This window comes from Perna viridis, chromosome 6, assembly GCF_037379345.1.
Source record: "Perna viridis isolate PV_CMFRI_1.1 ecotype Kerala chromosome 6, ASM3737934v1, whole genome shotgun sequence".
NCBI classification, from domain to species: Eukaryota; Metazoa; Mollusca; class Bivalvia; order Mytilida; family Mytilidae; genus Perna; species Perna viridis.
In genome coordinates this window covers 39,711,404-39,728,480 of record NC_142450.1, presented here as the reverse complement: position 1 = coordinate 39,728,480, position 17,077 = coordinate 39,711,404, and the positions used below count along the sequence as shown (strand labels likewise).

The 17,077-nt window shown below is 34.7% G+C and overlaps 1 protein-coding gene across 14 annotated transcripts in view; it reads left to right on the top strand.

Annotated features, from left to right (window-relative positions):
• LOC148614921 (receptor-type tyrosine-protein phosphatase eta-like) overlaps nt 1-17,077 on the top strand; it is a 118,153-nt gene that overhangs the window by 27,995 nt on the left and 73,081 nt on the right. For all 14 annotated transcript variants that reach the window (XM_088589445.1, XM_088589453.1, XM_088589446.1 and 11 more), the window contains 4 exons: nt 554-694; nt 1,629-1,769; nt 5,909-6,043; nt 13,673-13,948. In XM_088589445.1, coding sequence (XP_088445571.1) covers nt 554-694; nt 1,629-1,769; nt 5,909-6,043; nt 13,673-13,948 — 693 coding nt within the window. The remainder of the gene's footprint in view (nt 1-553; nt 695-1,628; nt 1,770-5,908; nt 6,044-13,672; nt 13,949-17,077) is intronic.

The window sequence follows — 17,077 nt, the reverse complement described above, 5'->3', positions numbered from 1 at the left end:
TCAACTTCACATATATTTACATAATGTAATAGATTGAAACATCAATATATACCTTTATTTTATATTTCTTTTATCTAAATCAGACCTTACGCTATTTGACATAACAAAACCGGGGTGTCAGATTGGTCACCGATCATCGGTCATCGATCCGTCAGCGATCAATCAGTCAATGGTCATCGATCTGTCAAATTATTGTGCAGATCGGTTCAAGGACTGTAAAAGCAGTTTCATCAAGACTGAATTTAAATGTTTTACCATTTTCTTTTTCAGGGTAATTGTCCTTTGATTTAATATTGACATCTTGATAAAATTACATTATTAGTGTTCTGATGCCTACATGTTTTTAATAAAGCTTAATCAGTAAATGTGTTTTGATAGCTTCTTAATCAAGCTTGAAGTTGAAAACTGTATCATAATTCTTTAACTTAGTGATTTCTCTTTGATGTGTGAAATATTGCTACAATTGTTATTTAAAAACATCTCTCACTCTTTTATAAATCTATAAAACCGTGAACAGTACCTACATTATTTTTCCTTCTATTTCTAACTACAGAGGGAACACATGGTGGGACTTGTTCTACAACAGTTGGAGATTCATCCTGTTTACATTCCTTGAAATGTACATCTAATATCTGTTCATGTACTACACCAGCTACTGAATACTTTGATCCTGCAGATAAAACATGTAAAAATAGTAAGTTGACTGTAGATAAGGTACTGTTTTTCCCAAATGTGTTCGGTGACGAGAGTACCTAAAGCTTTTCTATGCTAATTTTTCCAGTGAACAGCTTTGTCTCCTATAACATCAATGTGTGGTTACAAAGAATTACTAATAATCTATTCCTCTGACATTGTTTGCAAGCTCTTTCATCCTTCATTTATTTATACAATGTTATATGATTTACTCAAACATTCATACAGTACCTGAACCGATCCCTGCAACAAAAAATTGTGATCGGTTATCGATCACTGATCAGTTTCTGTTCAGTCATCGATCCATCAAATTGATCCATTTAACTGGTGATCGCATCAGGAAACACAGATCGGTCAATATATTTTAATGTTTTGTTTTCTTTGTCAACTTCACATATATTTACATAATGTAATAGATTGAAACATCAATATATACTTTTATTTTATATTTCTTTTATCTAAATCAGACCTTACGTTATTTGACATAACAAAACTGCGATCAGATTGGTCACCGATCATCGGACATCGATCCGTCAGCGATCAATCAGTCAATGGTCATCGATCTGTCAAATTATTGTGCAGATCGGTTCAAGGACTGTAAAAGAAGTTTCATCAAGACTGAATTTAAATGTTTTACCATTTTCTTTTTCAGGGTAATTGTCCTTTGATTTAATATTGACATCTTGATAAAATTACATTATTAGTGTTCTGATGCCTACATGTTTTTAATAAAGCTTAATCAGTAAATGTGTTTTGATAGCCTCTTAATCAAGCTCGAAGTTGAGAACTGTATCATAATTCTTTAACTTAGTGATTTCTCTTTGATGTGTAAAATATTGCTACAATTGTTATTTAAAAACATCTCTCACTCTTTTATAAATCTATAAAACCATGAACAGTACCTACATTATTTTTCCTTCTTTTTCTAACTACAGAGGGAACACATGGTGGGACTTGTTCTACAACAGTTGGAGATTCATCCTGTTTACATTCCCTGAAATGTACATCTAATATCTGTTCATGTACTACACCAGCTACTGAATACTTTGATCCTACAGATAAAATATGTAAAAATAGTAAGTTGACTGTAGATAAGGTACCGTTTTTCCCAAACGTGTTCGGTGACAAGAGTACCTAAAGCTTTTCTATGCTAATTTTTCCAGTGAACAGCTTTGTCTCCTATAAAGTCAATGTATGGTTACAAAGGAATACTAATAATCTATTCCTCTGACATTGTTTGCAAGCTCTTTCATTCTTCATTTATTTATAAAATGTGATATGATTTACTCAAACATTCATAAAAGAAGTTTCATCAAGACTGAATTTAAGTGTTTTACCATTTTCTTTTTCAGGGTAATTGTCCTTTGATTTAATATTGACATCTTGATAAAATTACATTATTAGTGTTCTGATGCCTACATGTTTTTAATAAAGCTTAATCAGTAAATGTGTTTTGATAGCTTCTTAATCAAGCTTGAAGTTGAGAACTGTATCATAATTCTTTAACTTAGTGATTTCTCTTTGATGTGTGAAATATTTTTTGCCTGGGTTAATCATTAAAGGGAAAGACCATGTTGTGAACGTCATAAATATCGAAAGTAATCTGCTAAATATTCATAAAAATTAAATTGAAACAAATGAATTTCCTTTTCTTAATTAATAGATCAAGATTTATAATTAGGAAATTTGAATTTCCCGTGCCTATGGGTGCTACCATGACCAGTTGGACTTCGACGTCACGAGGTCGGTTTGTATAGTGAAAGTAAAAAGGTTATTGATTACGATGATTAAGAAATTGCAAATTTGGGACTTTTCCCCTACGATTTCAACCCAAAATAAATAGAAGAAGAGATTGAGGCACAACATGTATAAGCAAATGTCAGACATCATCGACAAACAATGGGATTTGCAGCCAGATGACTAGTATTTGTAAGGAAAATCGCATGGCTACTTCTGAAGAGTGTTCGTGTTGCTGGTAAAAAAACTTTTAGAACATTTCTCTTTTATCATTCGTGCAATCGTAAGCTTGACAAGTCATCGTGTTTTGGTGATTAGATAAACATGATCGTAGATATATTTACGGAATTTTCTTTGTTTACATATTATTTGCAGAACTTGTATCAGTACCAAACCGACTTAGTGACGTCACAAGCCAATCGGAAGCTATCGGTAAAAAATCAAGAAAATCTGACTATGATCTTCCTTCAGATAGGAGAGTTCTGCAAGATGGCTGTCCACTTATATTTCAAGGATTTCAAACTTTACATAGCCTTGAGCATTTTATAAAAGCGTGTTTTGCATTAAAGATAATTTATTTTTGTTTACGTGGGTATGATTTATCATAAGACCCCAACTTAATGCAAAGGTGGTCTTTCCCTTTAAAATGTCTAAGTATATGCATTACTAGTTCATAAAAATTCCATTGAAATTTGAATCCAAGTTTTAAGTAGAATAAATAATGTCCGAAGCAATTGAAAATGTTTTTTGGCCCTGGGTAATTATATGACATACAGTTTTCATTGTATAATGTTAAGTAACTGTTGTTTCTGTAGGTATTTGGGTTGTAGACAATAACTATCTAATATCGCAGATAACATGGAAAAGTCAATCCACTGATCAGAAAATTTAAAATTTATCACACCCTTAGTCAGTCATTAGAGTGTGGGGTTTATTTGCAATCACCTTGTCAGTCTGTCCAAACAGAACAATTAGTTGGTTATCATTGAAAAATCAAAATATAACTACTAATACCAAGATTGCTTGAGGTTTAACTTGTGATCATATTTTAGGTTTTCACTCTTTCAAGTTAATGTTTCCCACAATTGTGTTCACTCAAAGCAGGAGATTTACTCTTTTTGAGCTTGTTTACAATATTTCTAGTTTCATATCTTAAGAATGTAAAGACATTTTCTAGATAATTAGTGGATGTGTTGCATTGTTTGAAATTCCTTATGTACACAATTTGAATCAATTTAGTTAAAGGATAAATTTTACATGGGAACTTGGTGGTAATAAACAAACAAAAGGCACAAACCAATTTCATCTCTTGGTGGGGGGCTGAGATTTTTTTCAGCAGCAGTCTGATAAAAAAAATATTTGAAAATTTACATTGATAAGTAATGGGGGAAATATTGAATCATATTTTTTTTCTGTCCACGGCTGAGTAAAAAAAAATTTGCTCAAATTTGATTTTATTTTTTTCAAATCCCCCATGCCCTCAGTATAATGATAGTGGATACACTAATGACACTGGTCCAGACATGTTTGTCACCTATCCAATGGCTAATATCAGATTTGTTGAAATATGTGACCAAGTTGCCATAGAATCTCAGTTAAACCATTTTTGGGATTAGATAACATGTTACATAATCGTATCCTATTGTCTTTGGTCAGGCAAGAGCAGGTTCTCATAAAAAATAATACAAATCAATAAGCGGAGAAAAGTAGTCCAAAACTATCAACCTGCATTACAACTGCTTATTAGGACTTTCTTAATTGCAAGAAAGCTTGTCTGAACAAGGGCTGCTCTGGCTTCCAAAATTCAGACTGAATAAACTGGAAGAATGTCATTTTCTCTTTAGGATATAATCACTTTGGTAAATATTTGGTAAAAAAAAAATTTTTAATTAGGTCATTTTAATTTGAGTCAGTCATATTTGGTATGTAGTTGCATTAGCATCACTACATACATGTACATGTATTCGTATGCCTTTCAAGCACTTACAGTCCATTGACCTCGAAATTTCTTGTTAAAATTGTTAATGTTTAGTTTCCTGAGTAGGTCAGTTTAAAATGAACTACTCGTGCAAGATCAATGGAATTGAGTATACAATTTCATATATCTGTTCATTCCTATATCCCTGCAGTCACTATAAAATACTAAATACCAACGTTACAGCAACCATGTGCAACACATATCTTTGTGACAATAACAGTTTATTAATTCAAACTCAAAATGTGAGACTTAATCAGGTTGTTGACATCAATGTATTCTACAAATGGTACAATTTTTTCTCAGGCTCAGTGATTCAAAATTACCATTGAAACTGTTTAAGAGAGACATTTTTGCAGCCATTTTACTAATGCTTAATCAAGGTTTGAATGTAATAAGTAACCTGGGTAGTACTGACCTATTTATTACTACCGGAATTAAATGATATGATCACATGATTTCAAATTTCTCTTCCAACATGGTCTTAGTTTTTAATTTGTGACCCTTCAAGGAAACACCTAACTTGTTGCTCCCAATTATGCAGTTTTTTTCATAAACATTGTAAATATGGGTAAAAACAATGAAAAATAGTTTGATAGCATTTAATATTTAAGAATATTATAGAAAATTTACTATGTCATGAAAAAATAACAGATTATGATACCACTGCATTTTTTCAACTAATCGGTACATCACTCAGCCTTTTTGGGGGAGGGGAAATATTTTCTCTAAGAGTGTAAAGTTTCCTATTGGATCCTTTGGTTTCGCCCAAATATTTCAAGTCTCTACATTTGTTCTTTCTAATTGTCTTCCAACTTGACAGTAACCTAACCTTTTCAGTGCTTTGTTAATGTCCTGGAAAAATTATTTTATTTGCTTAAAGCATGACTTTTTTCAGCAAAATTTTATTGGCAGTTTTGATGGATAATCTCATGGATGTGTATGGTATTTCTATCTGCACTAGAACTTATTTATTCATTGTTTTCCTTTTTTCCTTTCTCTACATGAATTATGTGAGCAACTGGGCAGGTATTTCTAAAAAAAGAAAACACAGGACACTTACATTACCTGTTCACCTGGTCGATGCTACCAGTTTTTAGTGAAGTTCATTAACTTTAGTTTCTTTGAACATTTTATTTTGATTGTTTCATGTTCTTTGTTGTGTGTGTCTCTTTCCCCTTGTCTATTTATAGTCTTTATTCATGGACTATTATTTTTTTATTACTGTTTGAATCTTGGTTCCCATGTTTACTCACTTTATAATACACCTTTTCACACATAACTTCACACTTTCAAAAGAAAATAACATATATCTTTCATGCATTCATATTTGCTTGACAAATTTAAATTTTATAAAAGTGCAAACACCAAGACTGGTATTTTGATTTTAAGTTGTAATTTATCTACTTACAAGAGTTCACTGGTCTACTTACCAATTGCTAGTAACTAGCGAAATTTATTAGTCAGTAGTTTTGAAGATCTAACTTTTGTTTTTCATTGTAGAGAAGCAGCTTGGAATCAGTTGTACTACATCTGTTGAATGTCTGGAGTCAAATTCTGAATGTGCTACAAAGTGTCAGTGTAAATCAAATTATTTTGATACTAATAATGATGATATTGGTGGATCATGCAAGAATGGTTAGTATTGAAGTCATATGTGGACAAGTTGATTAATTGCTTGATTATTTATCAATCTACTGGTATTTTACTTACTCATGGTTTTAAAGCTTTTCTTTAAAATATTTTGTTCCACATAATAAGTTGTAACAGAATAATCCATATCTGCATTGATTTAACTTTCTTGTAACTGTCTTGTTATAAAGACCTGAAAGTCAGTTTTTTTATGCTAATCATTGTTTTTGTTAACGGTTACGGCAAATCTTGAACTAAAGGCACATGTTGTGTAAAGCAATTTTGATCAAGTGTTTTAAGATATAAGACACAACATTTGGTAAGCACCCACCTTTTACATCTCGTAACTCTGGAATGCAAAGTTGAATTTTCACCGAAAATTATACAAATCTTCAAACTACCATGATAAAGAATTACTTTATGTAAAGTTTAATCAAATTCAAATAATAGGCTGGATAAGTTATGTAGATGGACAATTATATAAAAAGATGTCAATATGTCATACCTTTAATGCAAAGTGTCTTTTTCTTAAGGCTTCATGTAAATAATTTGATTAAGCAAATACTCTCAGATTTTATTTTAAACCTTTCATTTTTTTTAAATTTCTTTTTTAATACAGTGAGAGTTACAAACATTCCCCAACATCACTGCATAATTAGAATGTAAAGAGGTTTTATAAATTTATAAATTCCTGATTATATTTTGACTTGCATGCGTTGAATATAATCAAAAGTATAAATAAATCATGATGTGTAATGAGTAAGGATTGAAACATCCTTACTTAAATTACAAAAAGCATTGACCACATTGACTAGCTGTCTTTTTCCTAAATAAAACATGCAAACAAAATAACAGCTACAACAGAAATATAAAGTTTAATTATAGTTGGTACACAAACCAATAGGTGCTTGGTAACAAAATATTATCCAATGGCCACCTCATAATTATATAGCGACCTCTATGAAGCTTCATTGTAAGTAAATGATTGATGCTGGATAGGTTCACTATTCAATGACAAGTTCACATGTACATATGACCACCATGACAATTAGGAAGCTCACTGCTACGTATATAGTTAAACTCAATGAGTATGACAGACATTTGAGAAATCTTGGTCTCCATTCAGTTTTTAGCAGTTATTTTAAACATAATTATAATTTTTTATTAATGATAAAATTTAAAATCTCCACTCTGGGAGTCCTTGAAACAAACATGTATTTGTACATCCTACCAGCGTCTATACAAATATCATTACATGTACAATTAATAAGATTAAGTACTGTCCCTCCTTGAGCCCAATTTTCTTTTATTATAAATGTTTTTACCGTTATCTCCTGAGTGCCCTTTTCTCCCGTTCAACTTCTGCCTCTTTTTTTCATTATTCTATCTCAGATGCATCCTGTCATTAGGTTTAACTTCTTGTGGGTACCCCCCGGGTAGACCACTAAATACACCTGTACATCAATTTACAGATAACCAGAGAGCTGGCACTTAAGTTGTAAAACTGGCGACCATTCTCCAGGGTTAACCTAAGGGTGGTCAGGGTGTTGTTTTCCCTCACCCAAGCTACTGCCTTGGCCACTGCCCACAAATAGCTAGGGTGGCCAGCAGCTGCTTCGAGTGGAGGGAAGTAGAGGTCATCAGATTCCAAGAAAATCCTGACTGACTGACTCTAGGAAATAAAGGGTGTGGGCCTATACATGATTGAACTTGATCATTCTCAGAGTAAATCCAAAGAAACCCCACCCCCCACCCCAAAACATTAAAGGTGCAACTTTTGGCTGGCAGGGCAATGCTCATGACACATCAGAAGGGCAACCTGATGCACCTTGATTGCCCTGTCCAAGACAGTTTCCCCAAGGGTGACCACCTGAGGATCATTTAACAGTTCTTTCAATTGGTCTGCCACATGATCATGGAATTGCCTGACCTTCTTGGGATTCACCCCTGCAAAAATCCAACCCAGGCCCTGGGGCACCCTCCCATGTTTTGGCCAGCTTCCTGGAACACAGCACACCCTCCTCCATGGCGACTTGGCTGAAGGGCACCTTACCCTTCAATGGTCCCCCCAAGAACTCCCTGATCCCAGCAGATTGGGGAAGGCTAGGAGACTTCCTAGTCCTATCAGGATGATAGTGGGCATCATAGGCTGAGGGCATGTCTCCCGGTGGAGATTTGGTGAACTCTGGCAAGCCTCCTATGAAAAACACACACTTATTAGGGGGATTGTGGGAGTGGGTGGACGTGTGCCTCTGGGGAGCATGGATGGATTTGTCAGATAGGATGATGGCGACCGAACTACCACCTGCCTCCATGCCAGTGTCTGGTTTCCAAGTCCCCACCTAACCTACTGAAAACAGAGATGTGGGCCATCTTTTGAAACCTCTCTTCGATCTCCAGGCCCAACAACTCCATCACCACCATCTGTACCTGCCAGTGGGTTAAAGCAGCATGGGAGGTGATGGGGTTGACCCCAAATGAGGCAGGGACATCCCACTGCACTACTACACTAGAGTGGGGCACGTCATCTGAACGTGATACCTTGTCTATAGTGATGCCCTTTTAACGATCAACTCCCTTTCTCTCTTCCACTCACTCCATTTCTTCTGCATGGGCTAATTTTCACTCGCTTCCTAATCTATCTTAATGAGCCAGCTGTCTGACACATTTATAAAACAAACAATCGGTTCAGACCCCGTCCTGTTTAGAATGTGTTGGATCAAAATCTCTTTAACGGTGCTCACCCCTAGAACATAGTCCTGGTCTAGTTTCACTAAGGGTATCCTTTAGCTGTACTATCGACCCGAGTTTCAAGGACCACATTGGCTACTTTGGGATATTTTGATGCAGGTCCACTATACAGCTGGACTGACTCCCCCTTGACAGCCCTATTTCACTCCACTGACTTTGCTAGGTGTCCTTGCCCTGTCTCATACAGTTCCATAGCCAACTCCCCCATGATTTCCTGCGTTGTCCTTGCTTTTCCCTTTTGGTCTTACCAAGACCTCCTCCAAGGTCTGAGAAGGTGGGTCCCCCATATGCTCCTTATCTTTGCCTCATTTAAACTCTTTCCTCAACTCATTGACATAGTATTTTGCTATTAGTTCCCCTTCATGGAGAACGAATTAGGTTTAGGGGATGCTAACTTGTGCCTATCGGGACTGGAGGATCTAAATTACCCTGGCATGGACTGTCTGAACAGTTGGTTTTTGAGCAACCTACCACTGGACTTGCAAAGGATGTGCCTTTAATTACTGGGTTATGAGAGCCAGGCACCTGCACACCTCTTTTTGTGTTGGACTACAGTGATGAGGGGTTAGGCTTGGAGAGCCTGTCTGAGCTCTGAGTGGAGCCTCTGGCTTTGCTATGAGTTCGGCCCTTTCCAACTTATGTTTGAGACTACTTTGATGGGCTTTGAGCCTTTCTGGAGAGATTTGCTTTGGGTTCTACTAGGCAAGCTTGCCATGGCTTTGGGTGGAGCCTCTGACTTTGCTAATAGTTGAGCCTTTTCTGACTTTAATAGGGACTACCTTGATGGGGTCTAAGCCTTTCTGGAGATACGTTTTTGTATATACTTTCCACCTTTATTTATATTAGCTTCTTGCTGGGGTTGCCTTTTTAAGATAGACCCTTGCCCCTTTTGTATACTCTCTGACCTAAATTCCTCCTTACATGTGAGAGCTTTTGGTTTTGTGGTTTGGCTCAGGTCTCTTGAAACCAACCTAATGCTGTTTAACGGCTTGTTGGAGAAGCTAACACTCTTCAGTTTTGGGAATTTAGGCCTCTTATTAAGATATTCAATCTCATATTTACAAGGAGCATGATTCGCCTCCCCCCTTTTGCAGTTGCACATATGTCGGGTGGCTCTTCCCTCCCTGAGTGATCTACCATCTAAACTTCCCTTCATGGCCGCCTACCATTAGTAGCTCGATGGTTATGATAGAACCAGCGCATTTTATCAACTGTCTCTTCAATTCAGGTGGGGCGAATATTTGAAGTGTAGCTCCCTGCTTCTTTGTCTGAGGCCTCCGAGGGACCCGAATGTGGCAAGAGTAAATACTCTGTTTGCCAGTTTTTGAGGGATTCCTCTGGGGATTGTCAAGCATTGTTAAACTGTATGTGAGCTGTCTCTAGAAGCTCCTTGAACCCAAACTGTTTCTCCAGCTTCGTAACTAAATCAACATAGACCATGTGGTTGTGCTGTGCTCTTAACTCTTCTTAAAACCCTGTGGAGATCAGTGTTAGATATCCATGTTGGCCTTATTTCGACCTTGATTTTACCACTTGTCAATTCTTTATAATTTTCCCATCCTCCCAATAGTCATCCTTAAATCACCCATCACCTTCCTCTTCATATGGTGTAAAGTCTAGCATTCCCACCAATTGTGGTGTTACTCTTGGGTATGGGATTTCACTCAAGTCATAAAAGGTCAATGACCCCTCATCTTCCCTCAATTTAAATATCTGCCCCGCTAATGCTTTACTTATCCCTGAAACCCTAGAAGCTCCTCGTAGAAACAATATTTCACTTTTACTTGTACTTAGTGGCTGATTGCTGCACAACTTTCTCAGAAAACATTATCCACAAAATAGCCAGACAGTACCCTAGGAGTAAGAATTTCTACTTATAAATCCCTTACAAGAAATGAATTGCCACCGGCTGTGACTGTATTTTTACCAATACAGGCACAGAAAGTCCCTAAACCTCCCAAGTGAACAGGTGAAAATTGGAAATAATCTTAATGGGCCCGACCAACCATGCAGTCAAAGAGTTACCTCCCTTAATTTTTTTTTTAGAATAGCAAAAATTTCTGCTCAGTCTGCTGCTAGAAAATCCCACAGGTTGTTAATATTTGCACCACCAATATAGGGCCTCGCTTTGTGTGGCTTGCCAGGATTCCTCAAAGTTCCACCATTGGGGCAACTTAAACCCAAGGACCACTGCAATATTTGATATTATTTCACAAAATAATTGCTAATTCTGCAAAAGCATCACATTATTTTATAAAATTTTCATGTTGTATTATGAAAAATATTTATAGTCTACTAAAGTGAGCTCAATTAGTCCAGTGACCACCCTATAATAAGTCCCATATTAATTGAGTTTTATTTCACTTCATCACATATAGCTGAAAATTGGCATGCAGTTTGTCAAATGATCATTCTTCAATTTAAGCTTGTCGTCAACAAGTCATATGATGAGATTTTTCTAAAATTGTTATTCTCACGAAATAAATGACAAAAATTGTTATAGCGGGTGCCACAGCAAAATATCAATTTATGTCAATGTCGTCTTGCCTTATTGAAAAATTATAACATGATATTTTGCAGCAATCATTGAAATGAATACCAACCAAAACAATTGAAAATTGAAAACGATCTTAATGGCTGCCGATCTTTTGAACCTTGCAGTCTCAGAGTTCCCTCTCTCAATATTTTTAGACAAGCATAAATTTCTCCTCAATCTGTGACTAGAAAATCCCGCTGGCTATCAATAGTCACGGTGCCAATATGGTGCTTCTGACTACTTACTTTTATAATTGTGTACACTGGACATTTGGTCACTGATCCTGTACCAACATGTATAGCTGATGCAGCCACTTGTCTTTTCAAAGTTTGGGAAGTGTCAGATTGTCATCTGCTGGCCTCACTTTGTATGGCTTGTTTTGGTGGGAACAGTGCTGGGGATTCTCATGTATACATATTCATATATTTATTTTATTTACAATCCTTGCTTAATGGGCCTACATAAAATATTTATTTTTGCTGTGAAATAATTCGCTTAAAATCCATATAGCACAACAAATGTAGTTGTTGAAAAATGAATTGTTACGAACTTTATACAAAAGAGTAACTTTTGGGTGACTTCAGGGTTATTATGAGTAACGCAAACATAAGCGGCCACTGTTTCCTTTTTCAAGCGAACGTTGTTGTCCTTATGGGATACTCTAGTTATCAGGTACTGTTAAATTATTTCAATAACAACGTCTACATGTATTCCATTTGCTGTATAGTACTTGAACTTTGTCTCTACATTGTTTTCTGCTTGACACTGAAGATCCACAGATGCTGTCCATAAGATAAATTAGCATTTTTGACTTATTTAAGATGTCTTGCATAATTGTGTTGAACATTTAAAAATGATAACAATATGGAAATGGAAAACTGAGAATCCATTACTTGAGCTTTCAATAACTATAGGTCTTGCATCGTATTTTCTTTTTTAAATCATTGTATGCAGTTTGTCTTGGCATACAGAGAAGCAATGATGTCATTGTATGTGTTCTCATGCATTAAACCTTGATCAGCTTTATTCAGTTGAAAAAAAAGAGCTTTTCTATGTAAAGGATAGGTTTGCTGAAATGTCATAACATGCACATGTAAAATGTGTAACGATCAAAGCTATACTCCCTGCAGTTACTATACCTGACTATTATAACTGTGTTCTGTACATCATTTTCTAAAAGCAAATTTCTGCTGAGTTGTTACCCCTTTTAAACATTCGACAAGTATTTTAGAAGCATAGTTTTCCTATATATGTATTACACTCGTGGTTGACTTTTTAAATAGTTTGTTTGATATTTTTTGCCACTGTTGTGCCCATTTACCTTTTTTTCGTTTTGTCCAGAAATATGTACTGAAACTTAGTTTTGCAGTTTTTTTATTTAAAATTAAAGCAATGTACAGAATACTTATGTTATCATGCGTTTTATAACACCCAACAGAACACTTTAACTGTCAATCACCACTAAGCGACCAACTCATCGCAAACAAGCAGTTTTCCAGTCATATTATCAGAGCTTTTATTATAGAATAATTTCCAATTTTGCAAATGCAAAAAACAATATATACATGTAGATTCTGTTAGTTCCAATGGGATTTACATATCCTTATTGAAATACATGGTCAGTATACATGTATTTGATTTGTTTATTTTTTCTTCTTTTTTTACGGTGCTTACTATACATTTTAGTCAAATCTGATTACCAGAATTGGTTTTAAATACAAAAAAATAGTTTTGAATTTTAAATTCTTCTGTACAAAGCATTGTAATTATCAATATAACACTGAATTTATTTTTTAAATCCAGTTTATGTTGCAATAAAACATTGCATTTATATGTATTGCCCACCCCTATTTTAATCAAAAATTAGGTGACACTTTCGTCGAAATATGACAGGCTTTTATCTTATTATGGATACCAATATATATTCCATTTTTTACATGTAGCATATTTAGCTGTAGAATATAGAAATTAAGAAGAATTTGCAAATTAGGCTTTCTGTCCTGGAATTAAAAAAGAGGGGTGCATACATTCAGAGCTTATTTTTTAACCCCACTGACAGTTTATTTCAAAAATCTTATTTTGATTGAAGAAAACATACAATATCTCATCTAATTTTTTATGATTTAACTACGCTTCAAAATCTGTGTTCTAATAAAATTTTTTGTTTGAAAAACTTTATTAACCCCCCTATTTATGATGTACAGTAATAAATTTTGAAGTAAGACACTAATATTATAATATTATAATGCAGATACATTATCTTTATTAGGAAGGTAAATTTATACTGATAATGTTTCAAACTAAACATAGAAAAAGTCGTAACTATTTAGATTTCTGCTTTATTTCAGTGAGCTTATTGAAAGTAACAAATATTCGGCTTAGAATTCGATCAGAGACATTTTTAGTTTTTGAATGGAATGCTTCAGTCGAAAATGCAGCTATTGAAGAATATAAGTTTCAAATACAAAATCCCCCCAATGAAGAATCAGTAGGGAAGAATCTGGAAGCAAACGTTACAGGTCTGACACCAGGACATTTGTACACTGTTTTCATAATATCTGTGGATAGCAATAGCAGACCTGATACCCAGAGAGTCATTGCACAAGGACCATCTATATCTACAAGTAAGTTTACTGTATGAAAGGTTAAAAGTCAAATGAAATAAACCAATAGATTTGTCTAATTAATGTTCTGTATGTTTACTGTATAGAGATTTAAATAAATCATAATTTACTTATTGTATCTATACTGCATCAACTTGGTTCTTTTCATGCCTATGGAACGCCGTAACTGCCTTATGTTAAAGACTTTCATTATATTATGGTACTTTGACATTATACAATGGTACTTTGGCATTATATGACAGCTTTTTGATATTATATGATGGTACTTTGTCATTTTGTAAAGACACAAGGAATCATGGGAAATTAGAAAAAAAAACAAATGATGAGGTAGACGTAGAAAATAATAGCAATGATAAGACCTATCCTACCATTACATTCTCCAAAAAAGAGATAGCTGAAAACCATAAATCTGTGCTATTTTCTTTTGGTCTCTCTACCAAGGACGATGATTGTGATTTACGGTCTATGTACTGGATCCCTAAACTCCACAAGAATCCATACAAACAACATTTCATAGCTGGATCTGCAAAATGTACCACCGAACTTCTTTCAAAACTTTTAACTTCTATACTCACAACTGTCAAAGAGGGTCTACAGTCCTACCACAATACTTGTTACTCCGGTAGTGGTATTAATTCAATGTGGATCCTGAAAAATTCGAAAGATCTTTTGGAGACAATCAGTTCAAGACAATTATCTGAATATAATAGCAGTAAAACTATGATTTTTCAACAGTGTATACTTCTATTCAATTCTTGTACATAAAGTCTCATACATAATTTCATGGTTTATATCAATCAATTCAAAAGTTGCTTGTTTGCATTTCTATTAAATGAAATCACTATCTATGATGGAAGAAATGTGTCAAAGTTACAACAATTATTTTACACCATATGTGTAAAAGTCAAATATCTGAAGCCTAGGTAAAAAGATAGAAACGTGCTTGAAACAAGTTAACACTAAAACAGTAATTTGACCTGACGGTCACGACACACATTCTGGCACTCATGTGCCATACATCTAAAGTCTAGGTCAAAAGACAAGGTGTGGCCTGGACAAGCGTCACTGAAAAGAACAAGAGAGACTGAAATAACATGTCTCTCTTCATCAAAAGACAGACATAATGGAAGTCAAGTTCATTGGGTCAAGTTGTTTGAGGTTAGGATAAGTGGTGATATAAGCTTACCCCACCTTTACTTGTGATCTAAAAGCACACTCAAACATTCAAATTATCTCTTTATATTAGTAACTTTTTAACAACTTCAACTTAAGTTAATTAATACAAACAATCAAATATAGTCTACATGCAAATAATGTGCTCCCCAACAAATAAGGGCACTCTCATGAGGGGAACTTTTCACAAACCCTCAATTTGTGTCCATAATGCTAGGGGGTAACTACATCACTGACCTGATTACATTCAACTGGGTTCAGCAAACCAATTCTAAAAAGTGTTATATAGTTGCATTTGTTGACCTTATATACATGTAGCATGTAGGCTCTTCCTTTAAAAAATGTTTAAGTCTATTTATGACCATTGAACTCTGGTCTTGAAATTCAATTAGTCCTTTTTCTTTTCATGGGAAACTTGTATACCAAGTTTGATGTTGATCTGGTGTTAGATATGACCCCTATGTTGATACGGAGAAACAAATGACTATATCCTATTCACAGATTTGTTGATAATAATTTCCCATCTCAGATTTAGGTGATAACAACTCATCCAAAGTTTTGGTAGGAGTAAACTCCTTTTAATTTGAAGAGGCTTTGTAAAGAAATGAAATAGCTATCCAGGTGACTCAAATACTTAAAAAAAGGATGACAAGGGCAGTAACTCCAAGATAGATATTGGGCTTACTTGAAAATTGCAGGGTAGGTAGATCTTGATTTTCTTAACAAAGAAAAAAGGGCAAGAATTCTCGGGTGGGTCATCAGATTTACTTCAGAATTGTAGGGTGGCTAACTCGTATTGTCCTGATCATTTCTACTCTATGTCAGATTTTCGATATATTGGCCAAAAACAACAATTTGCCCCGATGTTCCATATGTAGTAACAGCAGCCCTGTTTTTTAATCAAAACAAATGTGCTATTGTTGTAGTACACATTCATTAAAACATTCCTGCAAAGTTTCAAACCATTTGATCCATTGGTTTTAAAAATGATTTTTGAAAAAAATTACAGATGACAGACTCCAAGTGATGGCAATAGCTCACATAGCCAGGAGAGCTGAAAATGCATTACATAGATGGGCTGTTATTTCTTATTATAAAAGTTTGCACAAGAACATTTGTGTGTGTAAAAATTAAAGTGACTAGAACATTTGTTTGTATTAAAAATATATCTGACTTATCAATTGATAACAAATTCTTACTAAATCATTCCATTGATAACAAAAGTTTGACTATAAATAAAATAAATTTGTCACGAATATGTTACAATTGGGAATAAGTAAAAAACATGTAAAATTAAACAGTTTTGCAATGAGCACATGCTACTCCAAAACCCCAGTATTATTCTATGTATTTCCACTTAAAGGAAAAATGCACATTGTTCAAGAATATAGTCCAATAACTTTGGAAAGACATCAATCTGTTTAATCTGCTTCTAATTGCTCTCATCTGTTGCTGCATGAAGATATATGGAAACCCCATTCTAATTTCTGTTCTAGTCACCTTTGTCATTGACCAGCAAAATTGCAGTTTCCATGATTTGGGAAAAGTATAAAACCAGAGATGTGAAAAAAAAATGTCATAAACACAGATCACTAGATATTCATGCATCCACAGATAGGAGCAATTAAAAGAACCAGTTTTAACTGTATTGGAAAGACATGTCCATTAAGCTTAAAATGCCACAGAAACAGTGATAGATAAAACAAAAATCATGGTCTGCAAATATAAAAATAAAAATTGGAGGACGTATCCATGGGACATGGATGCCCTGCCTGGCATCAAATCCGTCCAATTTCTATGAACCATGCTTTTCTTCCCCATTTCTGTGAATACCATACAGACTTCGGCCAAGTTCAACATTAAATTTGATTTCGAACTGCCATTTTTTTCAATTATTAAGGGCCATAACTCTTAGAAAAGTAATTCACTCACTGTCCAAATTCAAATTCTGCCTGT